At 41.7% G+C, this 17,129-nt stretch overlaps 1 protein-coding gene across 3 annotated transcripts; it reads right to left on the reverse strand.

Annotated features, from left to right (window-relative positions):
• Nucleotides 1-293: 293 nt before the first annotated feature.
• ydjc (YdjC chitooligosaccharide deacetylase homolog) lies at nt 294-16,074 on the reverse strand. Of its 3 annotated transcripts, none has more exons than XM_034118753.1 (6): nt 15,774-16,074; nt 11,270-11,445; nt 8,656-8,815; nt 7,571-7,670; nt 5,022-5,199; nt 294-1,684 (listed from the first exon to the last, which is right to left on the reverse strand). In XM_034118753.1, the coding sequence occupies exons 1-6, from the start codon at nt 15,819-15,821 to the stop codon at nt 1,354-1,356; spliced, it is 993 nt and encodes a 330-aa protein (XP_033974644.1). In that variant the 5' UTR covers nt 15,822-16,074; the 3' UTR covers nt 294-1,353. The 3 variants fall into 3 exon arrangements, 2 of the variants coding, with proteins under 2 accessions (XP_033974644.1, XP_033974645.1); XM_034118754.1 differs by lacking the exon at nt 15,774-16,074 and adding an exon at nt 13,840-13,947; XR_004554996.1 differs by lacking the exon at nt 294-1,684 and having other exon boundaries at nt 5,040-5,199; nt 7,470-7,670; nt 15,774-16,066.
• Between the last annotated feature and the right edge of the window lie 1,055 nt (nt 16,075-17,129).

Raw genomic sequence — 17,129 nt, forward strand, 5'->3', positions numbered from 1 at the left:
TTTAAATTGTATAATGTCGGAGTTTATTTGCTGTCCGCGAGGAAAAGAAATGTCTCAGAGCCTCAGAATACGGAAATCTGTATTTTTTGTCATCTTTTTTTCCTTCTAATTTGTTATTATTTGGTGCAGGCACGAATCAATAGATTAATTTCGTGACTATAACACGACATGCCGTGAGACTGTGTTGTCTGTTATGTAGGTTTGGAGAATATGTGCTAAAGCTGCTCTGAGGGCTTCTAAACATGTAAGAATTAGAGATAGAAAATGACATGTTGAAACATCAGATATCGGTTTGACATCATTTATTCGCTCAGCTGTTCAGTTGTTATCTCTGTAACAATTTAAACACAGCAATGTAAAAAAAGTTTTAACATAAACTTTATCAAAATATACAATTTCAAATATCCAGATAAAAAGCTATAAATATTACAAAGCGTACTGTTACAGGTGCATGTTCAATCACATTCACTTAGAGTCCAACATTTGGCAGGTTATCAGATGTTCAGTGCTACAGACCTGAGTTCATTAGGAATCATTTCAACGACAACATGGCTTCATTTACTGAGGAATACACATGAGCACAAAACTAAGACTCAAACTATACTCTGAAGATACTTCATCCACAAAACGATTAATTGCATATCAATTACTCATCGTGTGCAGCCCTGAAAAAAGAATGTTTTTAACAATAAAAGATCAAATGGGTTGACAGATTGTTATAAAAATCCTCCTTTTGTGGGTTGTAACGTTAATTACAACTTATTTCTGAAGTTTCATTCCGCAACTGATATCTGGTGACATCACGACAGAGAGGTCAGAGACAGAGGTCCAGGACGACGACGACAAAGCAACAGCTGATCCAGATTATTGAATCTCTTTCTGAGCTAAATACCCCTTATTGCATGATAGCACAACCCCGGTGAGCCCCCCCTGAGCCCAGAATCTGTGCTAAAGCTGCTCCGAGGGCTCTACGAATGTAAGAATTAGAGATTAAAAATGACACGTTGTCTTTAAGATTAGAGAGAGAAACATCAGATACCAGTTTTGTTCTCAACTGTAAGGATCTATAGAAAGTGAAAGTCTATAACTCAGTCCAACCTCTGCGTTCCTTCATTATTAGTAACATAATTAGTGACTGATTAGTTAGAATTTGAATTCATAAAGCTTTAACAGCGTGGCAGTGCACATATTTCTGTGCTTTTAGGAAATGTTTTAATAACAAGATAAGATATGCTATTATAAAAACCACGTCTGGAGTAAAATCCTCACCCCCCCACATCACATACTGCTAGTCCGAGCAGATTGAGAGTGATTTGTGCTCTAACCACTGTGTCTCTATAGGATCCACAGTGCTCAGAGGTGTCTGAAGGCACACAGCTGCACCCCCTCCCGGCGGTAGAGGGCCAGCAGGGCGGGGTCCCTCAGCACGCCCAGCTCGTGCTGTCTGTCAGCGGACTGGGAGAATTCGTCGGGGCCCTCCCCACAGCCCCCCTCCTGGGGGAGACTGGGGTACCCCGGGTGGACCATGAGCTCTGCTGTGACCACAGGCTGGTGAGAGCCTGCTGACCCGCTGGAGGGAGAGCTTGGGGGCCCCGCAGCCAGCGCCTGGCTGAGGGCCCGCTGCAGGTTGGGGACGGACATGTTCTGGCCCATGGTGGTCAGCCCCAGGTACACATGGGGCCACCTGGGGACAGAGGGGAGACAGTCAGTGTGTGTCAGCCAGAGAGAGGACAGAACCACTGCATGCATCAGCAGGCAGCAGGTCATTATTCAACCTTCAATAAACAACAACAAGCTGCATCAACTCTCATCAGGGACGTGCAGCAGAGGTGGAAAGTAACTAAGTACATTTACTCAAGTACTGTATTTAAGTAAAATGTTGAGATACTTGTACTTTACTTGAGTATTTCCATTTGATGCTACTTTGTACTTCAACCCCACTACAATTCAGAGGTAAATCCTGTACTTTTACTCCACTACATGTATTTAATCCCTTTAGTTACTTTACAGATCTGGATGAATGATGTGAAATATAATCAAGTGTTAAATCAGACTTTAGTTCCACCTGGAGTCAATTCACAAGCTACCCTGCAGTATACAAAGTCATTCAAGCTAGCTGCACCCGAGTACTTTTCCCACCTCTGTGCAGGGCGACACCTCTGGGGATTAATACATCTAATGGGATTCAAATATTTATCAATCTGTGTTTTAATTGAACCTGCAACAATGTGTGCAGGTTTTGAGTAGACAGTGTGTTCGCCCTGGAAAAAGGACAATTAACTCTTTGGTTCACTCCAAAGGAAAGCTGTGCACAGCTACTCATTGCATCTCATTAATGAAGCCATGCCAACACATGGCTGTGTTAGAGAGATCTCAGCTGATTTGATCACCTGCTCACACATGAATACTTCTGCTCCCTCCACTAGTGTGCAGATCTATGAGTGAAAAAGACAGCAGAGTTCAAACACAGTTCCACAGACTGTGTGTGTTGTAAAGTGAATCCTCAGCTGTGACACACAACCATTACACTGGGCCGCATGCTTTATCATTAATGTTTCACTAAATCGATCATTAAAGCCACGATACCTGAAATATCATTTTAATCGTCATGAAATGTGGACAAGATGATCAATAGCAGCTCGGTCTGTCTGAGGAACCTGATGATCACAGATTTGGTTCCCTGTACGAATCATTTAAAGGTCCCATGTCATGGCCATTTCTACTGATCATAATTCCATTGTTGAGGTCTACTAGAATAGATTTACATTGTTCAATGTTCCAAACTCACATTGGTTTCTCATACAGCATCTCTGTATAGTATGTGTATTCACTCTCTGTCCTAAACGGCTTGTTGGATCTCCTGCCCCCCCCTCCCTATGAGCCCACGGTGCTCTGATTGGTCAGCTCGCCCACTCTGTTCTGATGAGTCCACCACCGTTACAGCGGAACATCAGTGTTTATGTGTTACAATAGCGCTTGTTAGCAACCAGAAAATGACACCAGTAATGACAAACAGATGAGAATGCTGCGTGGGGTCTGGGTGCCGTGTTGGCGGGACTTTGCGAGGCTCGCTGCTGTGAGGAGCGGACAGTGTGAGCTGGCTTACTGGTGTGATTTCCTGGTTGCTGCGTGGGGTCGGCGAGACAGAGAGACACAGCGAAACCCAGCCCGAGCACACACACACACACACACGCGCAGCCTGGCTGTGAGTCTGTGTGTGTGCTCACTGATTGGTCCATTTGGACCAATCCGCGGACTTAACGTAAAGGCTCCGCAGACGCAACGTAACGGCTCCGCGGATTGGTCCATTTGGGTATGGTTACGTCACCATACCCAGGAAGAAAAAAATGGAAAATGAAAAATCGTCCTATGTGCCCCGGGACGATGCTCTGACGTCATCACCCTCGCACATATGTCATATGTTTACAAAAAACGATATATATGTTAAGACTTTTCTCGTTCTTAATATAGACTATATTTAGGGTCGATATGTGTTGACTTTACTTTAAAATAGCAGATCTCTGTGACCGGATATATATTTTTTGGCTTAGTGAACGTGTGTCTCTTCCTTGGAGGAGCAGCATCGCCTGGACTCCGCTGCTCCTCTGCGGCTCCTCCGTGCAGAGAGTCTGCACTGCAGCGGTGTGTGTCAGCGATGGCACGGATTGGCCATCGGGAGAGTTGGGACTTAAACGCTGCGGCTTTCTGGCTAGCACTTAGCATGTGGGACCGGACAGCTTTGATCCCCATCGACAGTGGCGATTCTAGAGTCTGTGGGGGGCCCTCAAACCAGCTTTCGTCACCATCAGTGGCACCCCAACACACTCTTTCCCCCCCCCCCCCAGAGCGGAGCAAGGCAACGCAACTTAAAATAAGAAGCAGCATTTTACGGCGTGCTATGCATGGGGCTGCCTTGAGGGGGTTTCCCGACATGTCGTTGCAGTAAATTAAAGGGTGTTTCATGTTGTCGTTACTGTGGACCTTCTTAATACCTTGGAAAATGCCGTTTAAAGGTCCCATGTCATGCTTTTCTGGTTATTACCCGTCCCCTTGTGTGTTATGAAGGTACCTTTAGCATAAATGTTCAACTAACAGGGAGTCCCATTGACTTGCATAGAGCTCCCTGGTTGGTAAGAGACGAGTTGGGATCGCGGAGAAATGCTCTCCGCAGACCCATTCTCACAGCGTTATAAACCCTTTTCTTACTCAATATTAAGCCACACTTATTGTTTTTACTTCGGGTGTGAGTGTGTGTGTGCTCAGGATGAGTTTTGCGCTGTCCCGCTGTATCGCCGACCCGGAAACCACACCAGTAAGCCAGCTCACAGAGCAACGAGCCTCGCAACGTCCCGACCAATCAGAGCACAGTGGGCTCACAGGGAGGGGGGGGGGGGGCAGGAGCTCCAACAAGCCGTTTAGGACAGAGTGAATACACATGCTATACAGAGATGCTGTATGAGAAACCAATGTGAGTTTGGAAAATTGAACAATGTAACTCTATTCTAGTAGACCTCAACAATGGAATTATGATCAGTAGAAATGGCCATGACATGGGACCTTTAACACATTTTAATAGCCTTAATCTTTCGCTAAATTTATTTATCAACTTTTAATACTTTTTAAGACACCCTGCATGAAAACACAAACTCACTTTGCAGACCATTTGAAAACCTATATAACACACTACAGGAAAGGGAAAAACACAAGTAAGCATAATAGGGCCTCTTTAATAATGCTAAAATATGTTGATTGCCGACAAAAAACAAACTGTGATATAAGCTGTCAATCAAAACAATGTTTTAGATTCTGTCTTTCACTTTATATATTTCATCTCCACTTCAACCATCACCCTCCGCTTGCTCTATAAAAGCCTGTTCACTCTGAAGTCTGTGTGAGGTGGTCCCATTCTGTCCTTATGAACACCAGTTTATCCATCTGATCCCAGGACTCAGGACCCTCCTCTAAACCTCTGTCAGACCAGTCGAACCATTGAGAGGATTCATTGAGCTCAGTCCACAGACCTGATTCCGTAGCGGGTGAACACAGGGATGGAGTCCCGGGCGTCCTTCTCCACCTGAGCGTAGAATCTTTGGAGGTGTGCTGGTAGCGCGGGGCAGCCCTGCAGACCGGGCTCCAGGGGAACACGAGTGAACGGAATCTGGAGGTCTGACAGGACGAGTGCAAACACCTCACGCACCTCTGGAACACAGAGCAGCAACATCAGGACTCAGGTACACATCTACACACACATCATACAGGAACATTCCACCTAATGCAGACTATTGTGACCAACAATTAAAGAAAAACAAGTCAAACATCTGAATGTCAAATATAGACCTACAGTAGTCCAAATACACGATATTGATGATAAAAGTATATATATATCCCTCCTGTTGTCTTCGGGTCAAATCTGACCGATTTACTACTTTCATCAATCATAACTTTTTTTGTTTTATATTCGATTGCATTAAGGCTTTATGATATCCTTCACAGTAGACATTTGAACATGTAAAATTGCTGATCACCACTTTCATTGCATTTTGGATGATTTAGTCAACTTTGTAACACCCATGGTGTTCCCGCTCAAAAATGACCGCCATAAAGAAAAGGAATTAGTAACCATCCGGATCAGATCAAACACACACACACATAGCCTAGATGTGTTCCCCCCCTTATGTGCCCAATCCCCCCATGTGAATCACACCTGGCACACACACACACACACACACACACACACACACACACACACACACACACACACACACACACACACACACACACACACACACACACACACACACACACACACACACACACACACACACACACACACACACACACACACACACACACACACACACACACACACACACACACACACACACACACACACACACACACACACACACACACACACACACAACACACACACACACACACACACACACACACACACACACACACACACACACACACACACACACACACACACACACACTTCCCGCTCTTATGTGCCCATCCCCCCACATGGATCACACCTGGCACACGCAATACATGTTCAGTGTCTATTCTTTGTATATGTACTGCAGTGTTTCATGTATACCAGTAGTCTGATACAATATGTACAGTTTGAAAGGGTATTAAATGAAATTTGTTGATGATTAAAGGTTTTTGTGTTAATGTAATAGCAGTTAAAACAGGACCGGTCAAATTTGACCGCGAACACCAAAGTAAGGGGGGGAAACGAAGACAACAGGAGGGTTAAATATACTTTTATCATCAATACATATATATTCATGGTTGAATGCAGTTATTGCAGGTCGCTTTGTATAAAAGCGTTAGCTAAATAAAATGTAAAATATATATATATTAATCGAGAGTCTCTTAAATCATATTTGTTTTGCTGTTTGGTACAGTTCTGATTGCAGACTCTCTCTCCGCCTCCCTACACTTGTAACTTGAGGGTAATTATGCCAAAAGAGCCAAGAGCCAAAAAAAAAAGGAAAATATGAATTTCACTGATACCATTATTTAGTTTGGATTATTTTCAAATGTTCTAAACACAGGACAGTGTAGAGTAAATCTGATATTGTACTTTTATTCCACTACATTTATTTACTACCTTTAGTTACTTTACAGATCAGTACCTTAAAGGTAGGGTAGGTAAGTTTGAGAAACCGGCTCGAGATACACTTTTTGTTATATTCCATGGAATGCTCTTAACATCCCGATAGCAATGAATATCTGAAGTGCTTTGACAAAAAATCCATACAAAAATATCATCTGTGGAAGCCGTGGTACTGTAAAAAGCACGACCAATCATTTGAGCCGGCCCGGCTAAAATAACTGGATGGCCTACCTGGCTGTCAGCCTTCCATCTGTGCACAAACTTATCTCGTGCCCTCATTGGTCATGTGCGCGTTCGTGTATGTTGGAGGAGGGGCTCTATAAGGAAGTGGCAGATTTCTTCCGGCTGTGTATTTTCAAATTCTAGCGATCTCGAGCTGGTTTCTCCAAAATGACCTACCCCACCTTTAATGATGTGAAATATATTCAAAACTTTAATAATAATAATAATAATAATAATAATGCATTTTCACACTTTACAAATCATTAAAGTAAAAATCATTAAAACATAATTAAAACAACACACTTAAAATATGAAAACACAACATTAATTACAGATTAAAAGCAGATCTGAAAAGGTAAGATTTGATTTGTGATTTGAACATGGGGAGTCACGGATGGCTTTGGGGAGTGAGTTCCAGAGGGGGCCGCAGAGTGGAAGGCTCTGTCCTCAATCAGACTTGTTACACCTGGAGTATTCCTACACTGTGGTACTTCTACTTCTACTGAAGTACAATATCTGAGTACTTCTCCCACCTCTGCAGGTTTATTTGCCGGTCTTGTGTCGAGGCCTGTTTTCCCTGTTCCTAGTCGATGTTTGCATATTCAAATTTGTTACGTACTGAACTAGCTTGCCCAAGGTGTGTTTGAATGTCAGATCTCTTCACGGATACAAGTCAGCATGTTTAAGTTGCTTTTTCTTCCAGACTTGACTTGACACTACCTGGCAGGACATGGACGTGCTGGTGTCCGTCCATGTGGTGAGGCAGGTGACCCGTCAGATCCCTGAACAGCTGGACCTGAGCCCTCAACTCCAGCTCCACCTGGGAAGGAAAAAGCTCAACTGTAGCAATACCGTAGAGGAGAAACAGGAGTCTGGCTAGTTAACAATACTGAGCTATTTGGCCTTAAAGTGTGACCCCACACAGCCAAACAAACGGGGTTGTCTTGTAGAGTGTGACTCTGTGCCAGTAACCACCCTCCAGCATGCGTCATGCTCTGGCAGATAACGCCTCTGTGTGTTTGATATATATTATTACGTTTCTGTCTCAAACATACTTTCCTTTCCAGAGAAAGTTTGGGGTACACACTGCACAGGATTTAAAACTTGAATATGTTTAAAGTATTTAACTCCTCTGGTCTTTGGGCAGTGTATTGTGCATTGCAGATAACATTAAAATAAGGTGGAAGAAAATACTTTTACAAGTAAAAGTCCTGCATTCAAAATCTTATTTAAGTAAAAGTACAGTAATTATTAGCATACAATTATACTTAAAGTACTAAGTAAGTAAAAGTACTTGTTATGCCTTATACCCCATTTCAGAACCATATATATTGACTGCATGATGATTATCGATGCATTAATGTGTTCATTACAGAGGATAAATGATACATAATTATATGTCAATGTTTATTTATCCGTGTATTTAAATGTTGTATTAACTAATAACCTGAATCTGTAAAGTAACTCATCAAATAAATCTAGTCCTACTTGAGTAAATGTACTTCATTCCATTCTACTACTGCATTTACTGTATTGTGTTCATTGTTTTAATTCTGTAACAGAACATCATGAGTAAAAACACAAAAATCTTGACGAGAGATAGATAAAGAATACTCAATATAAAAAGTTTGTTGATGGTAAGACTGTTCTTTAAAAGACTCTATGGAGGGGATAAACTAAAACTATGGAGCAGTGAGTGCTCTGCCAGCCAGAGGTGAGCAGTTGAAAGTGTCATGGCTGTTGGCATGTTTTCCAGGGTCCTGTGCCTGTAGGTTGATACATGCTAACACATTGGAGCAGTGTACCTGTTTCATGCTGAGCTGGCCTCCCTCCAGGGCCTGGCGGAAGCCCGTCTTCCCGTGGAAGAAGCCGCGCTGGTTGGTCAGGGTGGAGGCCTGCTGGAGGCTGGGGCACACCGGAACGCCCTCTGACAGGTTGGCATGGAGACCCATGGGGATATTGTGCCTAAAAGAAAAGACATCTATTTGAATGGGATGTTGGCTAAAAATGTCAGTTGTGCAGAATCCAATGTGCTCCATGAATGATTTGTTTCATAATGTCCTGAGTTTCCTGATAACACCATGTTATGTTATTCCACTTTACAGTATTTCATTTTACATTCTGTTTTGATCTCATCCTCGTTATTGGAGGAGCCTGGAACATCCGATTTTCTTTGGCAAAACTCTGCTGTGACTTTTGTGTAAATGACAATGAAGCCTTTGAATCTTTGAACAACAGAGATGGTCTGTGTCAGAAGCACTCTCTAAAACACGCTTCATCTCTTGCTGTTCTTTGAATGACGAGTTTGGACATTACACACACATTGTACTGAGGAGCTAGCAGGTATTTTAAAGACAGAAAATATGGAACATTGCATGAACAACCAAGGATGTCATTAACTAGATTAACAAACGTACTTGTTGCTTTTTTCATTATACTAAGCTACAATTACATTTTGCAAGGCTTCTCAAAGCCATCTTACTTTTATAATTTTAAACTTTGTGCCAGGTGTGTGTGCATTGGGATACAACAAGAAGTGTGTGAGGTGTGTGAGTTCTGAGGTACTTTTACCAAAGGAAACACGCCGACCTGCTGATGCTGATACTGCTGCGACACAATATTTACCAAATGTTCCAGATCCACACATAAGGTGTGGGTCAAAACCTCAGGAGATGTTTACCTAATGTTTTTCATGGTGAATGAAGCCAAGCTACTACAGAACTTTTCGAACAGGGGGAGAGGTAGCGTGCACATATTTTGTTCAAAAGCAATTCAACTGTGAATGCGTTTTTTTGTATACTGTATCAATTAAAACCCATAATATGACAAACAGTCCACAAGTGATCAAGGGGGAAATATGTAAGGGTTGTGGTAAAATGTCGCTAATTAAGGGGCAGTTTTTACATAGTGGCCAAATACTGGTACTACCCCTTCTTTAGGCGCTTTCACACTGCAGTACTTTTCCCACACAGGTTCATCAGAACTCTTTAGTTCTCATGAACTTAGTACAGATCGCGTTCACACCGGAATAAGTCCCTGGGGGAGGATTAGGCAAATGAAGCCACTGACGCCACTTCTTCTTCTTCTGCTTTGGGTTTACTGGCAGGCCGCAAACCACTTCACGGTGTATACTGCCACCCAGAGTCCCCGGCCGGAAGTCCCCGGAGTTGGGGACTGGCTTCAGTAGAAGCTGCTGGGACTCCCAGCAGCTTCTACTGAAGCCTTCCGAGTAAATCGCCAGAACGCCGACACCTCCTCATCTCCACCGCTCCCATGTTTTCTTTTGTGTTGCCATAAGTTAGTCTCTCTGCGTTTCTGCGCTGGGCTAATGCTAATAATGCTAATGCGAGGATAATAAAATGGCGGCTCCACAAAACCTTTTTTTAGTTTTACGGGGCGTGGTTTGCAATCTGCCCAGCCAATCAGACATAGGAACCTTTTTCTCCCACGAAAGTCCCTGCTCTCTAGCAGGGACGGAAAAGGGGGTAAAAAGGTTCTCATGAACTCATTTTAGTTCCGGATTTCTTTGGTGTGAATGCATATCGGAACTAAAGTGGGAAAAGTACTGCGGAAGCCCCCAGGAAGTGCGCGGGATGTGGAAGCACATTTTTGAAGTGCCCAAACGGCAGTACTTCAACTTCTGTGTCAGTCTGTGACGTCACTGCACCCAAAAAGGCCTTTTCCCATTGACTTATATTACATAGTATTTCTGATTTGCCAAATCAACTACCCAAAAGGAACACTTTTATAGCGCTTATTTGAATCATTAGGGTTTTTTAGTTTTAAAGGCTCTAAAAGCTGAATCCAGATTTATTTTCTCTCTCCAATCATCTGACTGAGCCGAGAGCGGGAGATCTGCTCGACAGGCAGCCATGATGGGTCATTTGTAACGTTTTGCTCTCAAGATCGGCTTTATGCGCAACTGAGCAACTGTCAGGAATAAACGAGGCCCGTGGAATGACTAAATCAACTACCCAGTAGCAACATTTGAATTAACCTTTATTTAAATAAAGTCCTATTTATTCAATTATGTCCTAAAATTGGTAAAATACCCCAAAAGCCGAATCCAGAGTTATTTTCCCTCTCAATTCATTTGACACAGCTGAGATCTACGAGCCACGTGGATGAGGGAAATTACCGGAAGTTCTACGCAATATCCGGGAAACCATTGTTGTATATGTTGGATATTGGATCCTCGACAAAAAACGACAAAACGACGTTCTTGCCTGGACATTGGATAATGATTCCCTGCATAAGGTTCACTTTTTGGAGTGGCAGTTTTATTTTGAGTACATTTTCTGTTTTGTTTCTTTATTTTTCGCCATTACAATAACATTGATCATATAGAGTTTTTTACTTACACAAGTTGATTGTAACACTGTTTTAGTTACTCAAAAGCGTGCCCCGTCGTGACCGTACCTCTGAGCCAGATCTGCCGCCTCCTTGGCAGCACAGCCGTTGACCAGCAGGGACACATTGGAAATGCCTCCAGACTTGAAGCAGTCCACAATCCCCTGGTTTCTTCTGGGACAGTAGCCAAAGTCATCTCCCGTCACCACCAGCATCATTCTGGGCTGTGGCATTATTGCTGATCTCTGTGAGCACACAGGAGACAAATGAACGCTCATCATTAGCCTGCATTTGTAAGGAGACTATAACCCCAAATGCTCCAGATGTTTATATCATTGTAGCTCGCTGCCTTCAGTGTTTGAGTGTTGGTCTGAATGGTTGAATGAGAAACAGCTCAAAGTGTTAGATAAATGCAGTACATTTACATTTCCGTAAATCACTCGCAGCAAACAGCCAGTGAGACTCACAGCTCCAGCCATCTTCACTTTAATAAGCCATGTTTCTGCATTAGATGATATTTCAGCTGTGACTCTTGCTCGCAAATGAGTGCACGACACAAGCACTTTTTTTTTAAAAGTCACTCCAGAATGACAACTGGATTATTACAGAAAATTTGGAAACAAATAAAAACATAATGTTTGATTGATTGACTGATTGAGGAAAGTGAAAAAGACAACTTTCTGTTTGTGTTACGTAATTGAACATTAGCTTCCATCAACCTTAACAAACACATATATAAATGGTACCACAACTTGGCAACTTATTAGCAATAGCTGTGACTTTGAATTCAAATGCAAATATATGGTTGTCAAATGTCACACAAACATTTGACATAATAATACATAAGGCGCTTTCACACGCAGTACTTTTCCCACTTTAGTTCCGAAATGTAGAATTCACACCAAAAAAATACGGAACTAAAATGAGTTCATGAGAACCTTTTTACCCACTTTTCAGTCCCTGCTAGAGAGCAGGGACTTTCGTGGGAGAAAAAGGTTCCTATGTCTGATTGGCTGGGCGGATTGCAAACCACGCCCCGTAAAACTCCCAAAAAGTTTTGGAAAGCCGCCATTTTATTATCCTCGCATTAGCATTATTAGCATTAGCCCAGCGCACAAACGCAGAGAGACTAACTTATGGCAACACAAAAGAAAACATGGGAGCGGTGGAGATGAGGAGGTGTCAGCGTTTTGGTGATTTACTCTGAAGGCTTCAGTAGAAGCTGTTGGGAGTCCCAGCAGCTTCTACTGAAGCCAGTCCCCAACTCCGGGGACTTCGGGTGGCAGTATACGCCGTGAAGTTGTTTGCGGCCTGCCAGTAAACCCAAAGCAGAAGAAGAAGAAGTGACGTCAGCTGCTTCCTTTGCCTAATCCTCCCCCAGGGACTTATTCCGGTGTGAACACGATCTGTACTTAGTTCATGAGAACTAAAGAGTTCTGATGAACTAAGTTCTGATGAACCTTTGTGGGAAAAGTACTGCGGTGTGAAAGCGCCTATTCATTATTATTTGTAACAATTTTTTAAAACTGATCGTCATAATAAGATTACGTAGGTACACACTGAGGACATGTCTTTTAAATGTATGCTTGTGTTCCTAGAACTTTTTAAAAGTATCATATAAAATAAAATAAAATAAAAAAAGCTTGCACCAAGATATTAACTAACAAAAAAAGCTTGCTCATTCCTCTTTATCATTCCTCTGGAGATTCTGGTAACATAACACATATCCCAGTACAAGTGTAGGGGAAAGAAAGCCCAGTAGCAGGTAAACCAATGTAACAACACAGCAATACATGGGTTAATCCAGAGCTGGAGGACATTTATACCTTAACATTTGAACAATTTGAACCCTTTCTTTCTAATTTTTCAGTTTTGTATTTGAGAAAATCAGGTAGTAAACATCACAAAAACTGATTTGGCCCGCTCAGACCTCAATGGTACATATTTAATTTGATGTTTTATTTGTTACTTTTTGACAGTGCTCAATGGTGGGCTAGAACTATGAAATCAATAGAAAGCCATTTTAAAAATGCTATCAACCTCTTGATCTAACTATAATTGAATCACAGTTGTGTCCATTTTGAGTTAATTGATAAGAAAAAGTGTTAATTATTGCAATATGACCATGCTTAGGCTTAATGCTAAGCTGCGGAATGTAATGCTACGTTCAAGGCAAGGACAGACTTATATTTAACTATAGAAAGATAACTTTGAAATGAATTTGTCTTATGCTGTTAATATGGGTAACAGGGTTTGGTTGGTTAGGGTGCCACACTCACAAGAAAAGTATGACAAATAAAAGAGAGGACATGTTGGTCAGTGAGACTGTACAACATAATGCTCTAATTGACTGTCCATTAACTCTGGTTATCTCCTTTGTGGTGCGGTGTAGTATCTGTTCTATATTGGTTGATTACACACTACAATGGGGTGGGACCAAATAGATATCTGAATAAACCACAACAGTACCACAGAAGTGAACCTACTCCACTCTGTTCATTCGCCGGCTCATAAGGTGACATTGAAAAGCAGAGAGGATTTATGAGGGGAGCCGCTGTAACACCGCAGGCACGTTAGCTCTTGTGGCTCCCACTAACAGAACATTATCCTATTTTATGAACTCAAAATCTTAATCTTACCCATTGTACTTCACACGTTTGTCCATACGTGTCCGAAGCCACCTAAACACGGTGGAAATAAAGTGCACTTCCGACTAGCACACAGCACCGGTGTAGTGTGTAAGCAGAGCACGGCGCCCTCTGCTGGACAAACCGAACATGGCGTCCCACCCAGCCGCCAAATAACCTTTCAAAATAAGACTTCTAAATCTCAAATGAACAAAAACGACAAAACTGGATACTAAGGCATTCTTTAATTAATCTCTTATTTATTGTGCTAGTGGAGCCTCGCAGCGGCGAAACCGCTCCTGTGGGGATTGCCCACAGTATTGAGTAGGCCTATGTAAGTCGCTTTGGATAAAAGCGTCTAACAAGTAGGCTAACATGTAATGCAATGTGTGTTGATTGTTATGTGTACAGTGTACCTGCCCAAGGACTGCAGTCGGAAATGAGCTTTTAGCTATAATGTGGCATAAAGCATATTTTCTCTTTGAGATTAATGTCTTTTTATGCATGGTCCTTGTTCAATAAAGAGCTCATATTTATAATAATAATAATAATAAATAATAATGTTGCCCTTAGTTAACCTTAACACATATAGGTCTACTACATGTCAACACACCAATTTATAATAAATATTGTTGTACATCTGATACAACTTCAGGGCCTTTATTTTGAAGGGATTCTAATTGAACATTTGACTGAAGGCACGTCATCCTCTTTTTCAACAGAAACGTTGAAGTGTAAATACGTTTTACTAAGAAAGTTAGTTATTTCTTTATTTCCAGGATAACGTGAAAAATGATCCTGGAGGAAGTGTAAAGTTAGCCACTGCCGGTTCACTGGAAAATCTCCGACAGATAAACGATACCATAAAGCGGTCAGAAAACATTCATGTCACCAGCAGCACAACTAGTTCAACACCGTGTCTTTCATAAGGACTTGATTTATACATTTATTTAAAATGTAACATGTTTTTATGTATGTATATTCTCAGATGTGGGAGAAGGACAAGTACTCAGGTGTTGTACTTCAGTAAAAGTACAAAAAGTCAGTACTCAAGTAGCCTACTGTCCTACTTAAGTACAATGTTGAGGTACTTGTACTTCACTTGAGTATTTTCATGTTATGCTGCAACATTGACAATAATTATACAAACATGTAATATTTTTTTATTTGAAATGGGCCTTATCGGAAAATCAGTACTTTCACATTTTGTATTTAAAGTATATTTTGATGCAAATACTTTTGTACTTTTACTTTGAGTAGGCTACATGTTTTTAAAGCAGGACTTGTACTTGAAACTGAGTATTTTTACAATGTTTTTTTACTTTTACTCAAGCAAAATATGTGAGTACTTTTTCCACCTCTGCTCATAGCTCGCTTCTGTAAAACTAAACACACACATGTGATGTAATCAGAGGCGGGAGAAGTACTCAGATCTTGTATTTGAGTAAAAGTAGAAGTACCAGAGTGTAGGAATACTCTGTTACAAGAAAAAGTCCTGCATTTAAAATGTTACTCAAGTAAAAGTGCAAAAGTATTAGCACCGAAATATACTTAAAGTAAAAGTAGTCATTGTGCAGATTGGTCCATTTCAGAATAATATATATGATATGTTTTATAATGATTGATCATGAAAGTGTTCTCAAAGCTGGTAAAGGTGCAGTTAGTTTGAATGACTTTGTATACTGCAGGGTAGCTTGTGAATTTACTCCAGGTGGAACTAAAGTCTGATTTAACACTTGATTATATTTCACATCATTAATCCACATCTGTAAAGTAACTAAAGATATTAAGTACATGTAGTGGAGTAAAAGTACACGTGTTACCTCTGAATTGTAGTGGAGTAGAAGTACTAAGTACTCAAGTGAAGTACAATTGTACTTAAGTAAATGTACTTATTTACAAACCCCCTGTATATTTTGTATATATTTAATTTACCCACATCTCACCCGAACAGTTTTCCTGAACATAACTTCGGCGGTGAACAGCCTCTGCATGCTGAGCTCCGTCTGAATACTGAGCTGTATCCACAGACTGTGACTGTACGGACAGGTGTGGTTCTCTCAGGTGTTCTCATGTCATCATGACGCCTGGAAGATTATTTACACAGGATCTATGACCTGGAGCCACAACTCACAGGCTTTATCTGATATCCTACACCACTGAAGGTCATATCTGGTGACACAACATTTTCAATGCACAGCATAAAAGTAACATTTAGGGAACAGAAAAGCTTGAAATACAAAAGTAGCTCAAATATCTTCAGAATCCAATATTTACCTGAAGCACCTAACTAGAATTTAAAAGAAGAAGAAGAATTGGGGAGGGATGAAACCCTCTTTAATGGTCACACATGCAGAGCACACAGCACACAGCACACACAGTGACATTTGGCCACTGCATTTAACCCATCCTAGTACCAGGAGTCTAGTACTAGGAGCAGTGGGCAGCTATTGTACAGCGCCCGGGGAGCAATGGGAGTGGGGGGGGAGTCCGGTGCCTTGCTCAAGGGCACCACGGCAGGGCAGGAGGTGAACAGGGACCTCTCCAAGTAGCAGTCCATATTTCATATTTAGGTCTCACAGTCCAAGCCCCTACTGAGTGAGCCACTGCCGGACCATCCCACATGGACCAGATAGTAGTTGTCCCTTAAACCATCATTTTAACACTTATTCATGAAGGAATAAACAATATATATCTTGACATGGCCCCTTTACAAGACAGTTGATAATGCTCGGCCCAAATTAAAAAAGGACTTGACATTTTAGTTTCCTTAATTTATAATAATGCAGTGCATAATCCAAATAGAGTAGCTACGTTCTCAAATGTCAATGTTCTTTAAAGTGGACCTATCATGCTATATTTAAATGATATATTGTAGGGCCATACCTATATAAGGTATATTTATAAGTTTCTGTTTTCAAAATACCAAACAGATCATGCATTTTAGCCATGCCTCATTTCGCTCTATGTGCCGTTTGCTGTCTACGGGTCGGATTCTGCTGACCACGCCCCCCTGCAGGAGAGGGGAGACGTGCTCTGATCAGCTGCTGGGCTGTCAGAAGAGGGGGAGAAAAATAGATCTCTGTCCTCCGTGTTTTATTATATAGAGTCGTTATTCATTTGTTTTAAAGCTCAATAAATAACAAAGAAGACCTTTGACCGGCACTTTTCAAATTTTGTCCGGAAGGTTTAAACTTTAACGGACATCTTGACCGGCGAAAGAAAACCTAACTGAAACTCTGCAGCACGGTCCCCTCGTTCCTTGGAAGAGGCGGAGAGGTGGGTGTTTGTCATCTGCTGGT

The sequence above is a fragment of the Trematomus bernacchii genome, unplaced genomic scaffold, assembly GCF_902827165.1.
Source record: "Trematomus bernacchii unplaced genomic scaffold, fTreBer1.1, whole genome shotgun sequence".
Taxonomy (NCBI): domain Eukaryota; kingdom Metazoa; phylum Chordata; class Actinopteri; order Perciformes; family Nototheniidae; genus Trematomus; species Trematomus bernacchii.